This window comes from Uloborus diversus, chromosome 2, assembly GCF_026930045.1.
Source record: "Uloborus diversus isolate 005 chromosome 2, Udiv.v.3.1, whole genome shotgun sequence".
In the NCBI taxonomy this organism is placed as follows: Eukaryota; Metazoa; Arthropoda; class Arachnida; order Araneae; family Uloboridae; genus Uloborus; species Uloborus diversus.
Genome location: NC_072732.1, coordinates 23,369,235 through 23,386,814, shown reverse-complemented (window position 1 = coordinate 23,386,814; position 17,580 = coordinate 23,369,235). Strand labels below are relative to the sequence as shown.

General features: G+C 35.0%; 1 protein-coding gene across 1 annotated transcript in view; it reads right to left on the bottom strand.

Annotated features, from left to right (window-relative positions):
* The window catches only part of LOC129217455 (uncharacterized), a 31,470-nt gene continuing 13,890 nt past the window's right edge, over nucleotides 1–17,580 (bottom strand). The window contains exons 4-6 of the mRNA XM_054851755.1: nucleotides 10,343–10,505; nucleotides 129–232; nucleotides 1–45 (exon numbers count right to left, since the gene is read on the bottom strand). Coding sequence (XP_054707730.1) covers nucleotides 1–45; nucleotides 129–232; nucleotides 10,343–10,505 — 312 coding nt within the window. The remainder of the gene's footprint in view (nucleotides 46–128; nucleotides 233–10,342; nucleotides 10,506–17,580) is intronic.

Sequence of the window (17,580 nt, the reverse complement as noted above, 5' to 3'; positions counted from 1 at the left end):
TTACCGGTGCCATTGACCTTTATTGAGCTTCGGTATAGGACGATCCTGGAGAAATAAAGAAAATAGTATTACTGATTATTTTTAAGAAAGAGATCAAAAAATTAGAAAGCTTCTCTAAATACTCTTACAATCTCATAAAAAGTGCAGTTTAAAAGTACTCTCGCCTTTTCACTTTTCAGGGAAATATTCTTCGATTTGGAGATCTTGCCATCGCTAATCCGTTCCAAAATACCTGAAAGAATATTTCATTTGAGACTGAAAAACAATACATAACTCCTTCATATGCTGAAGCAAACATGTGCATTAAAAATTGTTATACTGCAATCATTACTCTTTTTTAAGAGTTCCTTTCTGCTATTTACTAAAATGAACCCAAACTAAAAATTTAAAAAGGTGACTCTTATTTTTCCTTAAATCGAGTGGGCAGGCAATTGGCCTAAAATTGCTAAAAATGCCTCGTTTTTTGAGGGGAAAAAAACAAAGGATCATCTTAGAACAGGTGTTCCCAAAATGGGCGTCGCGGCACCTTGGGGTGCCACAAAAGACGATGAGCGGAGTCGCGAAGTGTTCCGTTTTTGTGGTAATAGGGAAGTTGCAACCTATTAAATGTTCATATTTTGGCTCTTGAATATTGTTAATTGACCCTCAAAACTAAAAAATTCACCATTGCCGAATTTTAAAACACCGTGGTTGATTTTTAATGAATTTTTAAAAATCTACGCGCAAAAGTTCGCGCTTCTGAAATGTCACGAGCCTACGTCACAGGGCGCGAATGGGCAGCCTTCCGCCGAAGATCCCTTGTTTTCGCTAGGAACATTTTGAGCGCGCTGATATTTTTATTTTTTAGAAATTCAATAATCCTTTTGAACACACTATGGAGACCGGATTCGTTAAAGCACAATCTAAATAATCTTCCTCATGTAACATCAATGAGGATATTCGAATATTTCCGAGAGGATGAGAGGTTTAATGTTCCAGTTAAATGCGAGAAGATAAGCCTTTTACGTTTCGTCTTCGAAGTCGAATGCGTGACCTTTAGCTTCTCCCCTATCGGAAGAGGGCATGAAGTCACTTCCTATGCCATTTGACGTCACAAGAGCTTGAACTTTAAAAATTAATTTAAAAAAAACTACTTATCGTATCGCAAAATTTTTTTCACCTATGATGTTCATACATGCTACTCTATCATATAAAAATAAAATTTAAAAATCGAAAACTTCCCTATTCCCTCCAGGGCTTGGAAGGCTTATTAAATAAACACTAGTCTTCGCCCAGTGGTCGAAATTCGACCATATTCATAAATGAATATTTAAGAAAACTTGTATGAATTTAATTATTTCCAACATTTTATTTATATTCTTACTCATGTTTACTGCACATCTGGAAACATACAATATTTATATGTACACACAATACCAAACAGTAATAATTTATTCCAATTTTTCTCTTTGTCTGTTAATCTCAAAATAAATGAATGAAAGGGGATATTTCGGTAATGGGGTCGTTTCTGAAATTTTAAAAGTTTTTTTTTTTCTGAAAGAGCATGCTTAAAAACATGGGTTTTAAACATTATTTAAATAATTTGAAAAAAATTAATATTTTTTAACAATTATTTTAATCGGTGCGCAGATTGAAATCCTTTTTTTACGCTTCTGCACATGGCATCAAAAGCGATGGAATGCCATTCACTGATGCCATTAGCGCACATCGCAAATTATCATAACCTGGAAACGCGATTAACAGCAAAAGAAACATTTAGCTCAGCGATGGAGTAGCGCGCCAAAGAACACGCCATATTTCCAATATCGAACATTTAAAAAAATTAATAAAAAATAACTGTTAGGAAAATAAAAGTTTTTCTGGCTCCACGTTTTTTTTAAAAATTATTATTAATATTATTATTATTATTATTACTATTATTATTATTATATTTTATTTATTTATTTTTTATTCCATCAATTTCAGTGACTAAAAGTAGTACTTTTGACTGAAGGCAACAACCCCATTGAGAAATTGGTGTGGTCGTCAGATTCTTAGCTTGAATAATTTTATTTTGGATACTATGTTGCTTTGTGATAACCCTATGCAAATAGATGTTTCCCTATTCTTTGCTTACGTATGCAAAGGAAAACATCTTTCGCGCTGGCATTGGAAACCAAAAATTTGACGCCAATGGATAAAAATCGCCAATTATCAAATTTTCGAAATCTTCCCGTATGAAATGAAGCATCAAAACTCAGTTTATACGTAAAACTTCTGTGTAAACAATACTACTTATAAAACGTCTACTATTATTGAGTAAGTTGCTTCTTCGTCATTAGAAATATGAATTTCCAAGTATCAAATGAACGAACTCTACTCGTGGCAACATATAACTGTTCATTCGAAAACACTGGATGTCGCAATAATAGCATAGTTTTAAAAAAAGGTCGTTTTTGTGATTTGTTTATGGTTAAGGGCGGTGCATAACTAATGTCACATTTTCCAACATTTTCGACCCTCGCCCCACTTTGTCACAAAGCTTCGCACATCACCATAACCCCTCTTCCCTTTGTCACATGTCACGCTGTTTTTCATAAACGTTCCTATTTAAAAAAGGCTTGTAGTCACATTCTCCTCACTGTATGCCCCTATTTCCCAACTCTTTGTTTATGTATGCACAGAAAAAACATTTCTCGCTCTGCAATTGGTGCCAAAAATTTGACGCCAATAGATCAAGAGCGCCAATTTCCCAATTATCGAAATCTTCCCGAATGAAATGATGCTGCAAAACTCAGATTATACGTAAAACTTCTGCATGAACACTATTTCTTTTAAAAAGTTCAATATTATTGAGTAAGTTGCCTTGACTTCTGCCAATAGAAGTATAAAATTTCAAGCAGTAAAGCGAACAAACCCTACTTGTTAAATTAAAAATTGTCCATTCAAAAACACTGGACGTCGCACTAATAGTGCAATTTAAAAAAAAATCGTGTTTGTGATTTGTTTACGGTCTAGGAGATAACTGACTAATGCACTTTTCAAAATTTTTGATCCCTCTCCCCTTTGTCACAAAGTTTCACACTTCACCGTACCCCTCTTCCCTTTACTACATGTCACACTGTTTTCACAAACGTTCTTATCTAAAGAAGGTTTGATTTCACATTCTCCTCTTTGCATGTCCCTCTTTTCATTTATTCCCTTGTCACGAACGGTTACAATTTAATGAACCCCACCTTAAAGAGGGACTTCATTCGTAGTCAGCTAGCTCCTTGCGAATTGACATTTTTCTACTCTTTTTTTTTACGAATGCAAAAGAAAAATATTTCTCTCCCTGCCATTGGTGCCAAAAATCTTACAAAATCAAAAAAAGTGACCTAAGTTCGCCAATTTCACAATTATGGAACTCTTCCTGAATGAAAGGAAGCCGCAAAACTCAGTTAACACGTAAAACTTCTGTATAAACAATATTCTTTGTAAAAGTAGGCATAATCTTTGCCGTTAAATACAGTCAAACCTCCATATAGCGAAGAAGCAAATTGCCGGGAAAAAATTCGATACAGTCGACTCCCGCTACAACGCGATTCGACTTACGCGAAATGGCTATAACGCGAATTTTTCACGAATTACGAATTTTAGAGCTAAAGCGATTTTTTCGTCCACAACACGAATTTTTTAGAAGGAAGTATCGGTTTCGTTATTGGCTACTAAATATTAATTTCGTGAATGTTATTACATCCCTTTAAACGTCACACGGAGAGAGCGAAAGTTCCCTCATCAAACTAGTCTTCGCATCGAGTTGTTAGTGCATCAAATAACCGCTCAGCATCCTTCATTTATTTATTTTTTTCATTATAAATATTAAAGTTGATGAAACATATTGGTTCATTAGTGGCACCTTCATCTAAACTTTGTGAAGATGGGAAAAAAAATAATAGTTTAAAAAATTTAAAAAACACGCTTTCGTAGCAAAATGAACTAAAAAGTGAAAAATAATCTTTTTATGATAGTAGTTGACCAATCACTTAATTTTAATGTAATACAAAACACCTTGGGGTGCTGTCTATTTACATTCTGCATGGACAACAAATGGAAGAAATTCAAGACAACTGATAAGAAGCCCCCCACGCGTTTTTGTATCACATTAAAATTAAGTGATTGGTCAACTACTATCATCCAAAGATTATTATTCACTTTTTAGTTCATTTTGCTAGGAAAGCGTGTTTTTTTTAGTTTTTTAAACTATTATTTTATTTTTCTGTTTTTTAGTCTTATGTTGTTATCAGGCGACGAAATTATTTATAAAACGAGTGCGAGGTAATATCTTAAAGTTAAGACAAGGGCAACCCGATGGGAAGCTACTGTGCGTCATCGATGTATGTTTGCGGAAATAATATTTATATTACTTTGAAAATTTGAGATGCATTTGAACAAAAGTTTTCTTCAACAATGGTCTGATCAGCAATGAATTTCCAATTGAAGGCTCACCTAAATTTTGGCATGAAATTAGTTAAAAATAATTATATTTCATGTTCTAATTACCTTGGAACATTGGAACAAATTTTGTCTGATGTAGAAAAATTAAAGGTTTTTGTAGATATTTTTAAATAATTTTTGCGAGCATTTTTTGATGTATTCTTTTAATTTTTTCCTTTTTCACATTGTTGGATTTATGCCAAAATATTGGTTAAAATTGGAGGAAACTAACAATTAAAAGAGTTAATTAATTAATTTTATTACAGAATATTGCATTGTCATCGGGTCTTAGGTCGCGTGCCAAATTTCAAAAGAATCCGATCGTAGGAAGTTGGCGAAATTTGAGCTGCAAGATTCCGTTACACGATGCATACATACATACATACAGGTTAAGCTAATAAAAGCGTGTTAATAAAAAGAAAGTTTCTGATTTAAAAAAAAAAGGCTATGGTAGCGCAACAATAAATATGAGCGGACAAACCATGCGTACAATTAAAAGTCAAAACAAAACGATATCCGTAAAAGTTCAGAACTTAGTTCCAATGTTTAAGCTTGCTGATCAGTCTAGCAAAGTAAAAAAAAAAAAAGAAAAGAAAAAAGAAAATGGAAGCTGCTCTTGTATTATGGATTAAAGAGATCAGGAAGAGGGGCTGTTGCCACAAATTGAGTCACAAATGATCATAGAGCTTAAATCATCGTTATCTTTCTTTTTTAACTCAGAAATATGTTACTGCATCTACTGTACAGTACTATTATAATGCAGCATTTTATTATTACTACATACTGTGCGTACAACGTGCTGTTTTATTTTTTATGTCTTTCCCTCCCATTGATCATTCATTTTGTGCATCTTGAAGTATTTCACGTTAAATAAAACCCTTTTTTTAATTTTTAAAAACAGTAAAAGTTCAGTTCTTTATGTAAGAAACGGTAGTGTATAGTTACGAAAGCATAAGAGGAATGCTTTAAAGCAGTTTGAGGGGTGTTTATAAGTGTCTAAAGGAATTCGGTATGGTATGGTAAAAAATTTTGTACATATATTTTTCCACAACGCGAAATTTCGACTTACGCGCGGAGTCTTGGAACGCATCCCTCGCGTAAGTCGGGACTTGACTGTATATAGAAATTTCGATGTATGGAAACGATCTTATTTTGTCATAAAAAATCTCCTAAAACATAAAAATTAAAGCTAATTTTCGTGTATGAAACCCTATTTCTAATATATACGAGCATCGGATTAAATGAAAATCAATAATTAAAAAACTAACAGAAGTTACATTTTTGCGCCTTCATACATCTTCATTCTTCGACAATTCAACTTGATCCGCAACATTAGGGGATTTTCGTTTTGACAATGTAATGGAGAGAAAAATAAAAAATCAATTTACTTAACTTGAATGATTTTTACTGAAGCTAAAAAGACTAGGAATGATAATCAACAGACAAAAAGGATAACTTGAAGCTGATTTTGGTTACAACTAAGATTTGAAATAAACTTGAGGGAATTTAAGAACTCCAGAACGGAACAACGACCTATCTACACACCCCTCAACCCCAGGTTCCTTATGAGTTTCGTAGCAACCTTTAGTGAACATAATTTTCTCCCGTAACCTTCATTTTTCATGAGAGAAACAGCCTAAAGTGGAAAAAAAAATCTACCAATGTCTCGAAAAAAATTTCGATATATAGAGATTTTTTCGATATACAGAAACAATTTTTCTACGCAATGAACATAGAAATTTGCTGAAATTTCGATGTATAGAAAATTTTGATATGTGGAAGTTCGATATATGGAGGTTCGACTGTATAAAATTTCTAACGGTCAAATGAACGAACTCTACTCGCGGCAACATATAAGCACTGAACATTATAGTACACCAATTTTATCAAGCGTTTCACCTTGAGATCTGTTTGTGGTGATAGCAAATGCAGGTATTATTGCGAGCTGTGCTTTTTTTCTTTTTTCTTTTTCAGAAGGTGATTTTATCAAAACTGAAAGTCCTTCCTCACTCTGGAAAATGATTTATTTAAATATTAAAATCGCGAAAACATAATCAAAATGAAAATATTTTAAATGCCCGTAGTTACCCAAAAAGAATCAATGATAAAAACAAATGCAAGAATTTCATTTCTCTTAACGCTCAAGCGAGAAATGGCAACACATAATATATCCAGCAATTTCTTCACGCTAACTATGTCGCGTGAAAAAGCAAATAAAAATGAATCTCAATAACTTTTAATTGCTTCTAGCGCTTTTTCTACTCAATTTCGCGGGTTTGGGTTTTCGAACGGTAAAACCGAGTTGGACATGTTTCAAAGTATTTTTTACGAGCTTTTCACCCATACCAAGTTCGAAGCATTAAAATGCATTTTTTCCTGTAGAAACAGCGGTTTAAAAAATCATTTAAAACTCAATGTTTCACGCTTCCAACAATGAATTTAAACAATGAAAAAGAGTCAAAATTGAAATTTTTTAGTTCCGATAACTAAAAAACGCTTATAACTTCTTTTCTAGTGGATTTAGGTTATTGGACTTTGGGCGCCCTGACAATTTCTTCCTTTGGAGTATTTTTTACAGACTTTTCCAACCATATCAAATTCGGAAAAATTGGTCCATCCGTTCGCATAGAAAGGGCATTCTTAATGAAAATGTGTTTTTTATTAATATCTCCGTTAATTAGCGTTCTATTTCAAAAAATTTTATTGATGACACTAAAACTCGACAATAGCTACTGGACAAAACAAGAATGAAGGAAATCGGTTCACAAACAAAGGAGAAATCGGTACCGAAAGAAAACGGCTTGCCTATTAATATATAAAGATATTACTAATACAGCAACAACGTTAGACCTTACCGGAGAAAAAAAATCTCTACAAGTTGTTCCCCAAATGTTCGAAATGTGTACCTTTCATGATTCAGCAGATATCGAGTCAAAAGTCTAATGCTTGTTTCACTCGCTATAACATGTCACGATCAATGATCGTTCATGTTTCAACAAGATGGAGCATCCTGTTATCTGGCAGACTCCTCAATACCTCAATAACGAGTCATTTCCTCAGTAACGAGCTTTCTAGTCATTGTATTTGACGAGGTTCTGATGACGACAATCACCTTCGTTAGTAGCCACCGTGCTCTCCAGACCTGACTCCAAGCAATTTTTTTATGGTGTTACGTCAAAAACTGAGTTCGTACCTCACGGAACACGTGATTAGTAAGATTTAGGCGAAAAGTTCATAATCGAATTTTCTAAGATTGATCGTGACATGTTACAGCAAGTGAAAAAAGAAATAGACTTTAGACTTGATATTTACCGCAATACGAAAGGTCAGTGGCGCACACAAGAATTTTGTAAGAGGAGGGTCCAAGATCAAAAGGCTTATTCTACTATCATACCCCAATATGCCGTCAAATATATTGGCTTGATTTTATCGATTCCCGGGAATGAAAAACAGTAAAAAATAAACTATTGAAATCGAATTAGCATTGTTTAATGAAATATATTTAAAAAAACAACCAGAGAGCAAAATAATTTATGCTTTTACTTTTCTTATAATTAAAAAATGGATTCAATTTCATAGACTCTCATTTTATTCTGTAATTACAAAACTAAAAACATGGTTCTTGCGGTGTATTCATTTATAATCACCATTCTGCTTCTTACAAGCAATTCGTTATAGAAAAAGAGCACAACTTTTTTTAAAATCTTTTAACATGAGGATTGTACTATTTCACTTATAACAACTGAAAGTATTGTTACCTTTGTTTGAAATTATTCTACGTACAAAATACATAGAATCATAATCAATCGGTAAAAAAGCAAGATCTATGGGAGGGGTCCGGACCCCCTGGACCCCTACCTTGTGTACGCCACTGCGAAAGGTCCATGCAACAAAGTCAGCATTGTTGCTGTATTGGTAACATCTTTGTTTCAGTAAGGATTCCAAACCCTGGAGGAAATTTTGATATGTATAATTGTATATGTATGTGTTGGAGATAGACTAGGGTCTTGTGAAAAATTCTAGTTCTTTAAAGGGTGTCGCGAGTCAGAAGAATTTGAGAACCCCTGCCTTAGAAATAAGATCTCGCGAATCCACCAACTGTTACGTAAGCTTCAATTGTATGTTTGATATTAAACAAAAAAGAGAAAGGAAAAGAAAGACATGATCTTTGGTAAAATGTCAAACAGTATGTGATTTTCCCGCACATAAAAACTAAAAATTGGTCAAACGCAAGTCAATGGATAAATCGTTATGTGTGGGTGAGTTTTGCGGAGGCAATCTCAAGGATGGACAGTATGGAGAAAAGAAAACAAATAAGTAAGAGGCAATGAAACCGACTTTTAGTTCGTATTTTCTGAAATAATTCCGGCGAAAAGCTCCTGTTGGTGCAGCTGCTGTTGATATTAGTTACAGATGGCGAAGGAAAGCAATGAGAGTTCAGATTTCATTATGAGTTACAGTTCGACGTAACGATATTCTTTCTCGTATGAGATGCAAATAGGCAACCTTGTGAAGTTTATGGAACTCGTATAAATCTAAAATTACTTGCAGAACAGGTACTGCTGCGAAATATAATAGAAAAATTACTACGCCATTTTTAGGAATAATGTTTGTGCGGTGTTAACGTGAGGTTTTAATGACTGAGATTAAATGTAGTAAGTAATAGGGTGTCAGAAGGATAAGCAAATGTTTTTGCATAATTAAATAATGGGGTCGTTTCCATCAGTCAAACGTACTACGATTAGTCACTGAATTTGATAGAATGAGAAAAAAATAAAAAATAAAAAAATAATAATAAAATAAAATAAAAATACTGGAGCGAGGGAAAACTTTCATTTTCAAAACATTTTGTTTTTAATTAATTTTTTTAAATTTCCAATTTTCAAGCAAGGCGTGGTCTTTATGACGTCACAAGTGATAAACTTTGACGCGCAATCCACTGGCGAACTGAAAGCTGACGCTTGCTATCAACTCTATCGTTGCCATTTCATGCGAGTAAAGAAGCGAGTTAAATCTTGCGCTCTGTGCTAATGGCATCAGTGAATGGCATTTCATCACTTGTGATGTGCGCAGAAGCGCAAAAAATGAAAATGAATCTGCGCACCGATTAAAATAATTTTTTAAAAAAATGGTAAACTTTGTCAAATTATTTTTTAAAAATGGTCAAATCCTATGTTTTTAAGCATGCTCTTTCAGACAAAAAATTATTTTAAAATCTCGGAAACGACCCCATTATCTATCGTATAACAAAGTATAACACTTCTGCCGTGAGCAGGTAAACGACAGCATCTGCAGAAATGAGATTTAGAGATATTAGCAGAAACGCTTTTTGCATTCCATGCTAACAATAGAGAAATATTGGAATTAGGCGTTATTTTTTAGCGTTCTTTTTTTTTTTTTTTTCAGAGGAGCAGCAGCAAGAGAATAAACGAATAAGCAAGCTTGCACAATAAAGCTTGCAGCACAAACCCACAATAGATAGCAAAAATGAAGAAAGGTGAAAAATGAAAAACTTTACCTGTTGAAATATAACGCTTAATTTGTACAATGTTTGTCTTAATTTATGCAATATGTTATTCAATAGTTGCCTTAATTGCATTTCCAGGTAAATTTCGAATGCAGTAAATAAATTGGGACATTAAAAAAAAAAGAAATATTTCTCATTACTTAATAAACGAGTTGAAATTATTAGCTGTAGTTGAAGCAAACCTAACATGGCCGTATTGTGATGGGTACGCAGATCCTAATCACAACATTACGACACTGCCAGGTTAGGTTCCTCCCAACTTTAGAATATGATTAAATAAAATAATGTTTCCTTTTAAAACAAACATTTTAAAGAGCTAATTCAGGGGAAGACATTGAAATAGAAAAGCTTTTCACTTACCATACAGTTCGAAAACTGCTTTAGAACCAGCTAATATTTTAGGCCACGATAACAATTTTTCAACAGTAACAGTAAACACTCTTGGAAAATTAAACTCCTTATTTGACTCCAGCTTCGAATAGGAAGAAGCGGAACCCCATTTGGGAAAGGGTTTTGGCGTTTCCTGAAAAATAAAAATCCAGTCTAAAAATTCGACATTTTAAGACTTATTAAAGGAATTTTTCCCTATCTTTTAGCAAGAAGCCTTAAACCGGTGGTTTAAAATCTGTGGAGCTCACCTTTTGAGGAAGGCATAGACTTATTGTAAGGGGGCACACGTTTATTATCAAATTTTTGGGAAAAAAATAAATAAATAAATAAAAATTTAATTTGAATTTTGACATCTTGAATTCAAATTATGTTTTTCGCAATCACGAGCGTGTGTGTTGTGTGTGTTTTGTGTATGTGTAGGCATGTGTCTTTATGTCTGTGTGTAGGCGTGTGTCTTTGTGTCTGTGTGCAGGCATGAGTGTGTGTATGTGTGCGTGTGTATCTGCGTGTGTTTTGTGTGTGTGTAGGCGTGTGTGTTTTGTGTGCGTGTAGGCGTGTGTGTTTTGTGTGTGTTTAGGCGTGTGTGTTTTGTGTGTGTAGGCGTGTGTGTTTTGTGTGTGTAGGCGTGTGTGTTTTGTGTGTGTGTAGGCGTGTGTGTTTTGTGTGTGTGTAGGCGTGTGTGTTTGTGTCTGTGTGCAGACATGAGTGTGTGTGTGTGCAGGCATGAGTGTGTGTATGTGTATGTGTGCAGGCATGAGTGTGTGTATGTGTGTGTGTGGGTGTGTGTGTGTGATGGTGCGTGTACGCATGTGTGTGTGTGTCGGTGTGTGTATTTATGTCTGTGTGTGTAGGATATGGACGCAACCTGGAGACGGTTTTCGCTAGAGGAGCAGCATCGGGATTAGCCGGCCGATGGTGGTGCTGCAGAGGGAGGCGGGGGAAAAATAAAGTCATAGGAATTCAAAACCGTCAAGTGAGAACAATAAGCAATGCGATTGCTCAAAAAAAAGGAAGTCCAATTGATGTCGAAAGTCAGCAAAATGTCATCTCAAGGACCTTCGGGTTTAAGCAAAAGCACGAAGTACAGTGTTTACCCTTGCAATGAAATCACGGTTTGAGAAAATTTTCACCCATGATTTCTTAAAGTCGCTTGGAAATTACAGTTCTAAAAACAAAATATTCACAGTTAAAGGCATACTGCAGTGCTTCTCTGATCTATTTTCAAAGGAAGGATAATCATTTGCCAGTTCTGCGACACATATTTTTCCAAAGATTTTGAGAACTCATACCAACATTCGTATGGCAACTTTAGCTTTATTTTGGGGTGTGGAATAATCAAGCGTGTCTCTATAAGCTCTATAAGGGGAGTGTAACGACTTCCATATTTTATTACATCTTCAATTTTAGTTTGTACCGTACAATCTCTTTCAAATTTTTTTTACTTTCTATTGCAATGGGCTCATTGAATCTTTCCTGTTACGTTCTTGTCTTGCCATGTGTTTCCTTGCCTCTCCTGTTTCTTATATCTATATCGATACTAATAATATAAAGTTGAAGAGTTTTTGTTTGAACACGTTAATCTCAGGAACTACTGGTTCGAATTGAAAAATTCTTTTTGTGTTGAATAGTCCATTTATTGAGGAAGTCTATAGGCTTTTTTTTTTTTTTAAATCAGATTGAAATATTTATGATTGCAAATTAAATTTTTAATTAATTGTTTAGTTCTATGAATTCCTAATAGATGGCGGGGTAAGTTTTTAGTAAGTACATAGTAAAAACATCGAGAGGGCGCTGGCCGACAGTGTCGATAACTGCGGGGAACCTTGCCGCTCAGTTCAGACGCGTGGTCGGCTACGCTGTTGTGGTCAGCGAACTGATATTTGAATGCGTTTTTTTTTTTTTTTTCCTTTTCTTTCGATATTCAGGTACATAATTTTGATTTTGTAGGATTTTTTGATTGTATTTTGTTTTTCTTATTTTTTAACGTTTGTTTTCGTTCTTGTAGTTGAAGATAGTTACTTATCTAAGTAAATAATTTGATCTGTCGTACTATTCAATGGGGTGGTTTCCTTCAGTCAAAAGTACTACTTTTAGTCATTGAAATGGATAGAATGAGCAAAAAAAAAAAAAAAAAAAACATGGACCCAGAAAATACTTCCATTTTCTCAACAGTTTGTTTTACATTAATTTTTCAAAATTTCCGATGTTTCAAACAAGACGTGTTCTTGATGAAGTCACAAATGATGCACTTTGCCGCATCTTTCTACTACGTTAATCAAGCAGCGAATTAAAATTACGCTGTACGCTTGCTACCAACCATATCGCTGCCAATGTACTTGAGTAAAGATGCGAATTAAATATTTTGCACTGTGAATGGCAACACTGAATGGCATTTCATCATTTGTAATGTCATCGGCAGAAGCCGTAAACAATGAAAGTGCTCCGATTTAAGTATTTTTTTTAAATATTAAACGTAAACAAATTTATCAAAAAATGGTCAGATAATATGTTTTTAAGCATCCTCTTTCAGAAAAAAATACTTTTAAAGTTTTGGAAACGATCCCATTGTGATTGTTCTTTATAACGTTTTTGTTATAGTATTGTTTATTTGGCGAAACAGTTTTAATTGCCGCTTCACTCGCTAAAAGGCAGGGTTACAGTAGCGTGGTTGCTTGGCGCGTAAAGCGATGAACTATACAGTTGAAGGGTTGTTTTGAGTTTTAAAGCTACTTTTAATATTTATGTGTTTAAATCTTTTAGTAGTTTTAAATTCCAAAGAGACTTTAATAGACTTTTTAAAAAGGTGTGTACGCATTTTAGTTGAAGAAAAGTGATTATTTCACATCAGAAGGGGGGAGGGGATGCGTGGAGTTTTCCCATTCAATGGACTTCCTTTAAATTCTTAGCACGGCCATCGCCGTGCGGGTACTGCTAGTAGCTTTCGACTAACTTTAAGACCTCATATTTCGATAACGGGGTCGGCGAGGTCACGTAATTTTTGTGCCATAAACATGTTTTACGATGCTCTTTCAAATGCTACCAATTTCGATTTTTTTCGAATTTCCTTGATGGTGAGGTTTTCTGGTACGAAGAGCTCCCGAAATCTCCCTTACGCCATTAAACATAATACATTTTCAGACCTTTAATTTCAAAAACTTTTCAAGGAAGAGTGCCCATGCCCTCCTTCAGGTAACATAAAATTACATTTTTAACACTTCTATTAAAAAAATAAAATTGAATTTTGACATCTTGAATTCAAATTATGTTTTTTGCAATCAGGAGTGTGTGTATGTACGCGTGTGTGTTTGTGTGTGGGGGGTATGTGTGTTTGTGTGTAGGGGGTATGTGTATGTGTGTGTAGGCATGTGTGTTTGTGTCTGTGTGCAGGCATGAATGTGTGGGTAGTTGTGTGTATGTGTGTGTGTATATGTTTGTGTGTGTGTATGTTTTTGTGTGTGTGTAGGTGTCTGTATGTATGCGTGTGTGTATGTGTTTGTGTGTGTATGTGTGTGTGTATTTGTGTGTATGTGTTTGTGTATTTGTGTGTATGTGTTTGTACGTATAGGTGTATGTGTGTGTATGTATTTATGTGTGTATGTGTGTGTGCGTGTGTGTGTGTAGTTGTGTATGTATGCGCGTGTGTGTAAGACATGGATGCAACCTGGAGAACAGCTTTCGCTATAGGGGCAGCATCGTGAGGAGCCGGTTGAGGGTGGCGGGTGGCGGTGAGAAAATAAAATGATAGGACGCCAAAAACAGTCAAATGAAAGCAATAAGCAATCGTGATTGCTCAAAAAAATTGAGTTAGTCCCCGCATCTTGATTTTCGTCCTGACGATCAAATACTTTCCAAAATCCATCTTTAAAACTTCAATTTCAAAAATTTTTCGGGGAGGGCTAATGTGTGTGAAGCTCCTATCTCTTTCACTAAAGCCCACCCCACATAGCTTAAAATTTCGTTTTGAGAAATTTCAGCCGGAGTCCCCGAACCTTTCTTTCTGAATAATATTCCAAAAAAGACTTCAGTTTCAGAAAAATATTTCGGGAGAAAATTGGAACTCTGAACTCCAAGTCCACTCTTTCTTCTATCGTTACCAAACAAAGCCTCAAGTCGCGTTTTAACACATAAATTTCAAAAACTTTCTGGGGAACATTAGTGTGACTCCAATTTTGGTGCCGTTATGCTACTAGAACATCCTCCAAATAACATCAGTAAAAATCCTACAACTACAACTGCCTTTTCAGACTTCAGTGTTAAAAAATTGGTTGAAAAAGCTTGTGAATCTCCTCCATTTTCTCAACGTCACAAAAGAGAGGCAAATTTTCGCTTTTAGAAACTTCTACTAACGAGCCCCTAAACTCCTCTTTCCCAAAAATAGCCTAAAATCCCTAAAAATTGACATCAGTTTTGAAAAACAATTACTGTACCTCTTTCTTCTATGTTTACTAAACATGACCTAAAACTGTTTAAGGTTTCAATGGGGAAAAATTTCCGGCGGAGAGCAGATGCCCTAATGTCACCAAAGAGTTTTAAACTGCGTCTTGAAACATCAATTACCAAGTTTTCCCAAAAGAGACGTTACCAAAAGTTGCTTAAAATTGGGGTTTTTAATGTGAATTTTGAAAAATTCTCTGGAGGAGATCGGCCTTCGGAACCTTCGATACTTCCATTCTTCCTCTGCTGTAACCAAAGAGTAAAATTGCGTTTATAGGACTTGTAACTTTGATGTGTAATATATCTTTCCTTTCAAGCAATAAATTGCGCGAGTTAAGAATTTATCAATATCAAAATTATCATCCAATTTGTAAATTCTTCCTACTTCTGCTTTTTTTTTAAATTAAAACTTGATATCCACAATTGAAAATAAATAGATAAATAAAAATTTAAAAAATGGGCAAGAACGGCAGTTGCAAGTCATCGCAAAAAAATCGAAGATCCGGCACTGGCTATTCCGTAAAAGCAAAATACATTCTCCACCACTCTCCATCGAAGTCCCAGGACTCAAATTGTTGAAAACAAATGGCAAATTCCAATTATTCGATTATTTGCATCCTCTACTAATAACAAAGCTGAAAGTCTATGTGTCTGGATATCTGGATATCTGTTGTGCGCATAGATTTTTCGTCGATTTGCATGAAATTTGGCACAAAATTAGTTCGAAGCATATGGGAGTGAGCACCTCGAAACGATTTTTTGAAAATTCGATTTTGTTCTTTTTTTATTCCAATTTTAAGAACATTTTATCGAGCAAATTATCATGATATGGACGAGCAAATTATCATGATATGGACGAGTAAATTATCGTAACATAAACGAGTAAATTATCATAACGTGACGAGCAAATTACCATAACATGGGCAAAAAAATTAATATAGCAAATTGGCGGAGAAATTAATCATCCATTATTTGCAAATATACAGGAGAACCAAATGACCTTTTTATTTTTTACTACGGGCAAAGCCGTGGGGGTGCCGCTAGTAATAAATAAAACTAGACATTTATTTTCATATGAGTGCTGAAAGTCTGAAAAAAGGATTGTGATAAAAGGTAAGCACTATAAATGTAATAAAGTCATTTAGAATGTTTCATTTAATAATTATTGATTCTTGGAAATGTAGAACATTTTATTACAATTAAATTTTCTTTTCTAGTTTGTAAGAATTTTCTTTTATTTTTTTTCTTCAAAGGAGAAGGGTTTCAAGAGGGTAAATATTGTTTTGCCTTTAAAATATTCTGTTTAAAAAAACCATTCTTGATAGGGGCGGCGTATTTGGCATTTGACGCGAATAGCAGAAATCTACATAATGCCACTAGCTGGGTGGATAGCATACGGGCTTTATAATCATAAGTTCCTGGTTCGTTACAACCCGCAGCCAGCTTTTCAAAAGCTACTTTTTGTTGGAGAAAAATTAAAACGTGGTTCAACCTTTCACCACGAATTTAGTTCAACATTTCACTATCCTTATGGTATTTGCAAAAGTACTATTAAATTCTAGAAACATCTCAATATGATGATTGCAACTAAATTATTGATATATTTAATCAATTTCTTGGTGAAATATAAAATTTAATTTTTTAACAATGTATAGGAGAGGTGGTGAATTCTGGCTTCAGGGACTGATAAAGCAGATAAAGCAGTTCAACTTCCTAAAGGGAAAGGGGTTAGAACTTTAAGAGAGGCTGCTCTTCACATTTGCTCTTCACATGAAAGGAACTTTTCCGTATCCCCCCCCCCCCCAAAAAAAAGTTATAACTGGTTTTCGCTTCAAGAACTAGAGATATATTTTGTAGTATATTTTCAAATTCAGAGTTACAACCCAGCAGTCAATGCGCCTTTGAGTAGAATGTTTGCCCATGGAAATGAAATGCAACATATATAATTATCTGCAGCTGTCTTTCGCTGGAAAATTCAAGATGTTATCTCGCATATTTACAGCTCGTTTCGAACGATCACGAGAGAGTTCTTACGTGATCTATTGACGATTTGACTAAAGTCAAAGCATTTGAGTGTGTTGTACTCGAACCCTCGAGAAGGGACAACAGCCATCTTCAAGCATGGATCTATTTAATTCTTCGGCACTTAAGTAATACGCCCATCAAACCGCTGTTTTCGTCATGAAACGCGTCTCTCAAGGAGGTTAAATCAACACGATGCGGATAAAAAGAATGCCAAGATCTTATCTGTTATAATAGCTTCGCATGTTTAATTCATGGAGAGGCCGAAAATCTGGAGGCGCGACGTTACGGTGTTCCCGAAGTGCGCAATTACCGGTTCCTGGTGTTTGCCCACGCGTTGGTGATCCAAGAGCAGTCACGATGCCCGTGCTCCATTAAATGCGTCTCCGAGCTGTTTACTCCCATTGTGAAGCGAGAGGGGGGCTCGATGTTTGCACAGGAGGCCCTTCAAGACCGATTCCAAATCATCGACAGCGAAAACAATGAGAAGACGACAGGGATCGAACGTCTTCTGACGGAAACGGATTATTCTTGGGATATTCCAGTTTTTACTGCTTTTTTTTTTTTCCTCCATCAAAAACTTGTATAGGTTGACAGTGGCGGATCCAGCCGATTGTTTTGGGAGGGGTCATCCGAAATTTTTGAACAAACTCCGAACTCCCCAGAAATTTTATTAAAATAAAATTTTAAAAACTCAATTTTCGGGGTATCGAGACATTAGGTGAGGGGGTGGATTTAGGAATCTCCCTCGA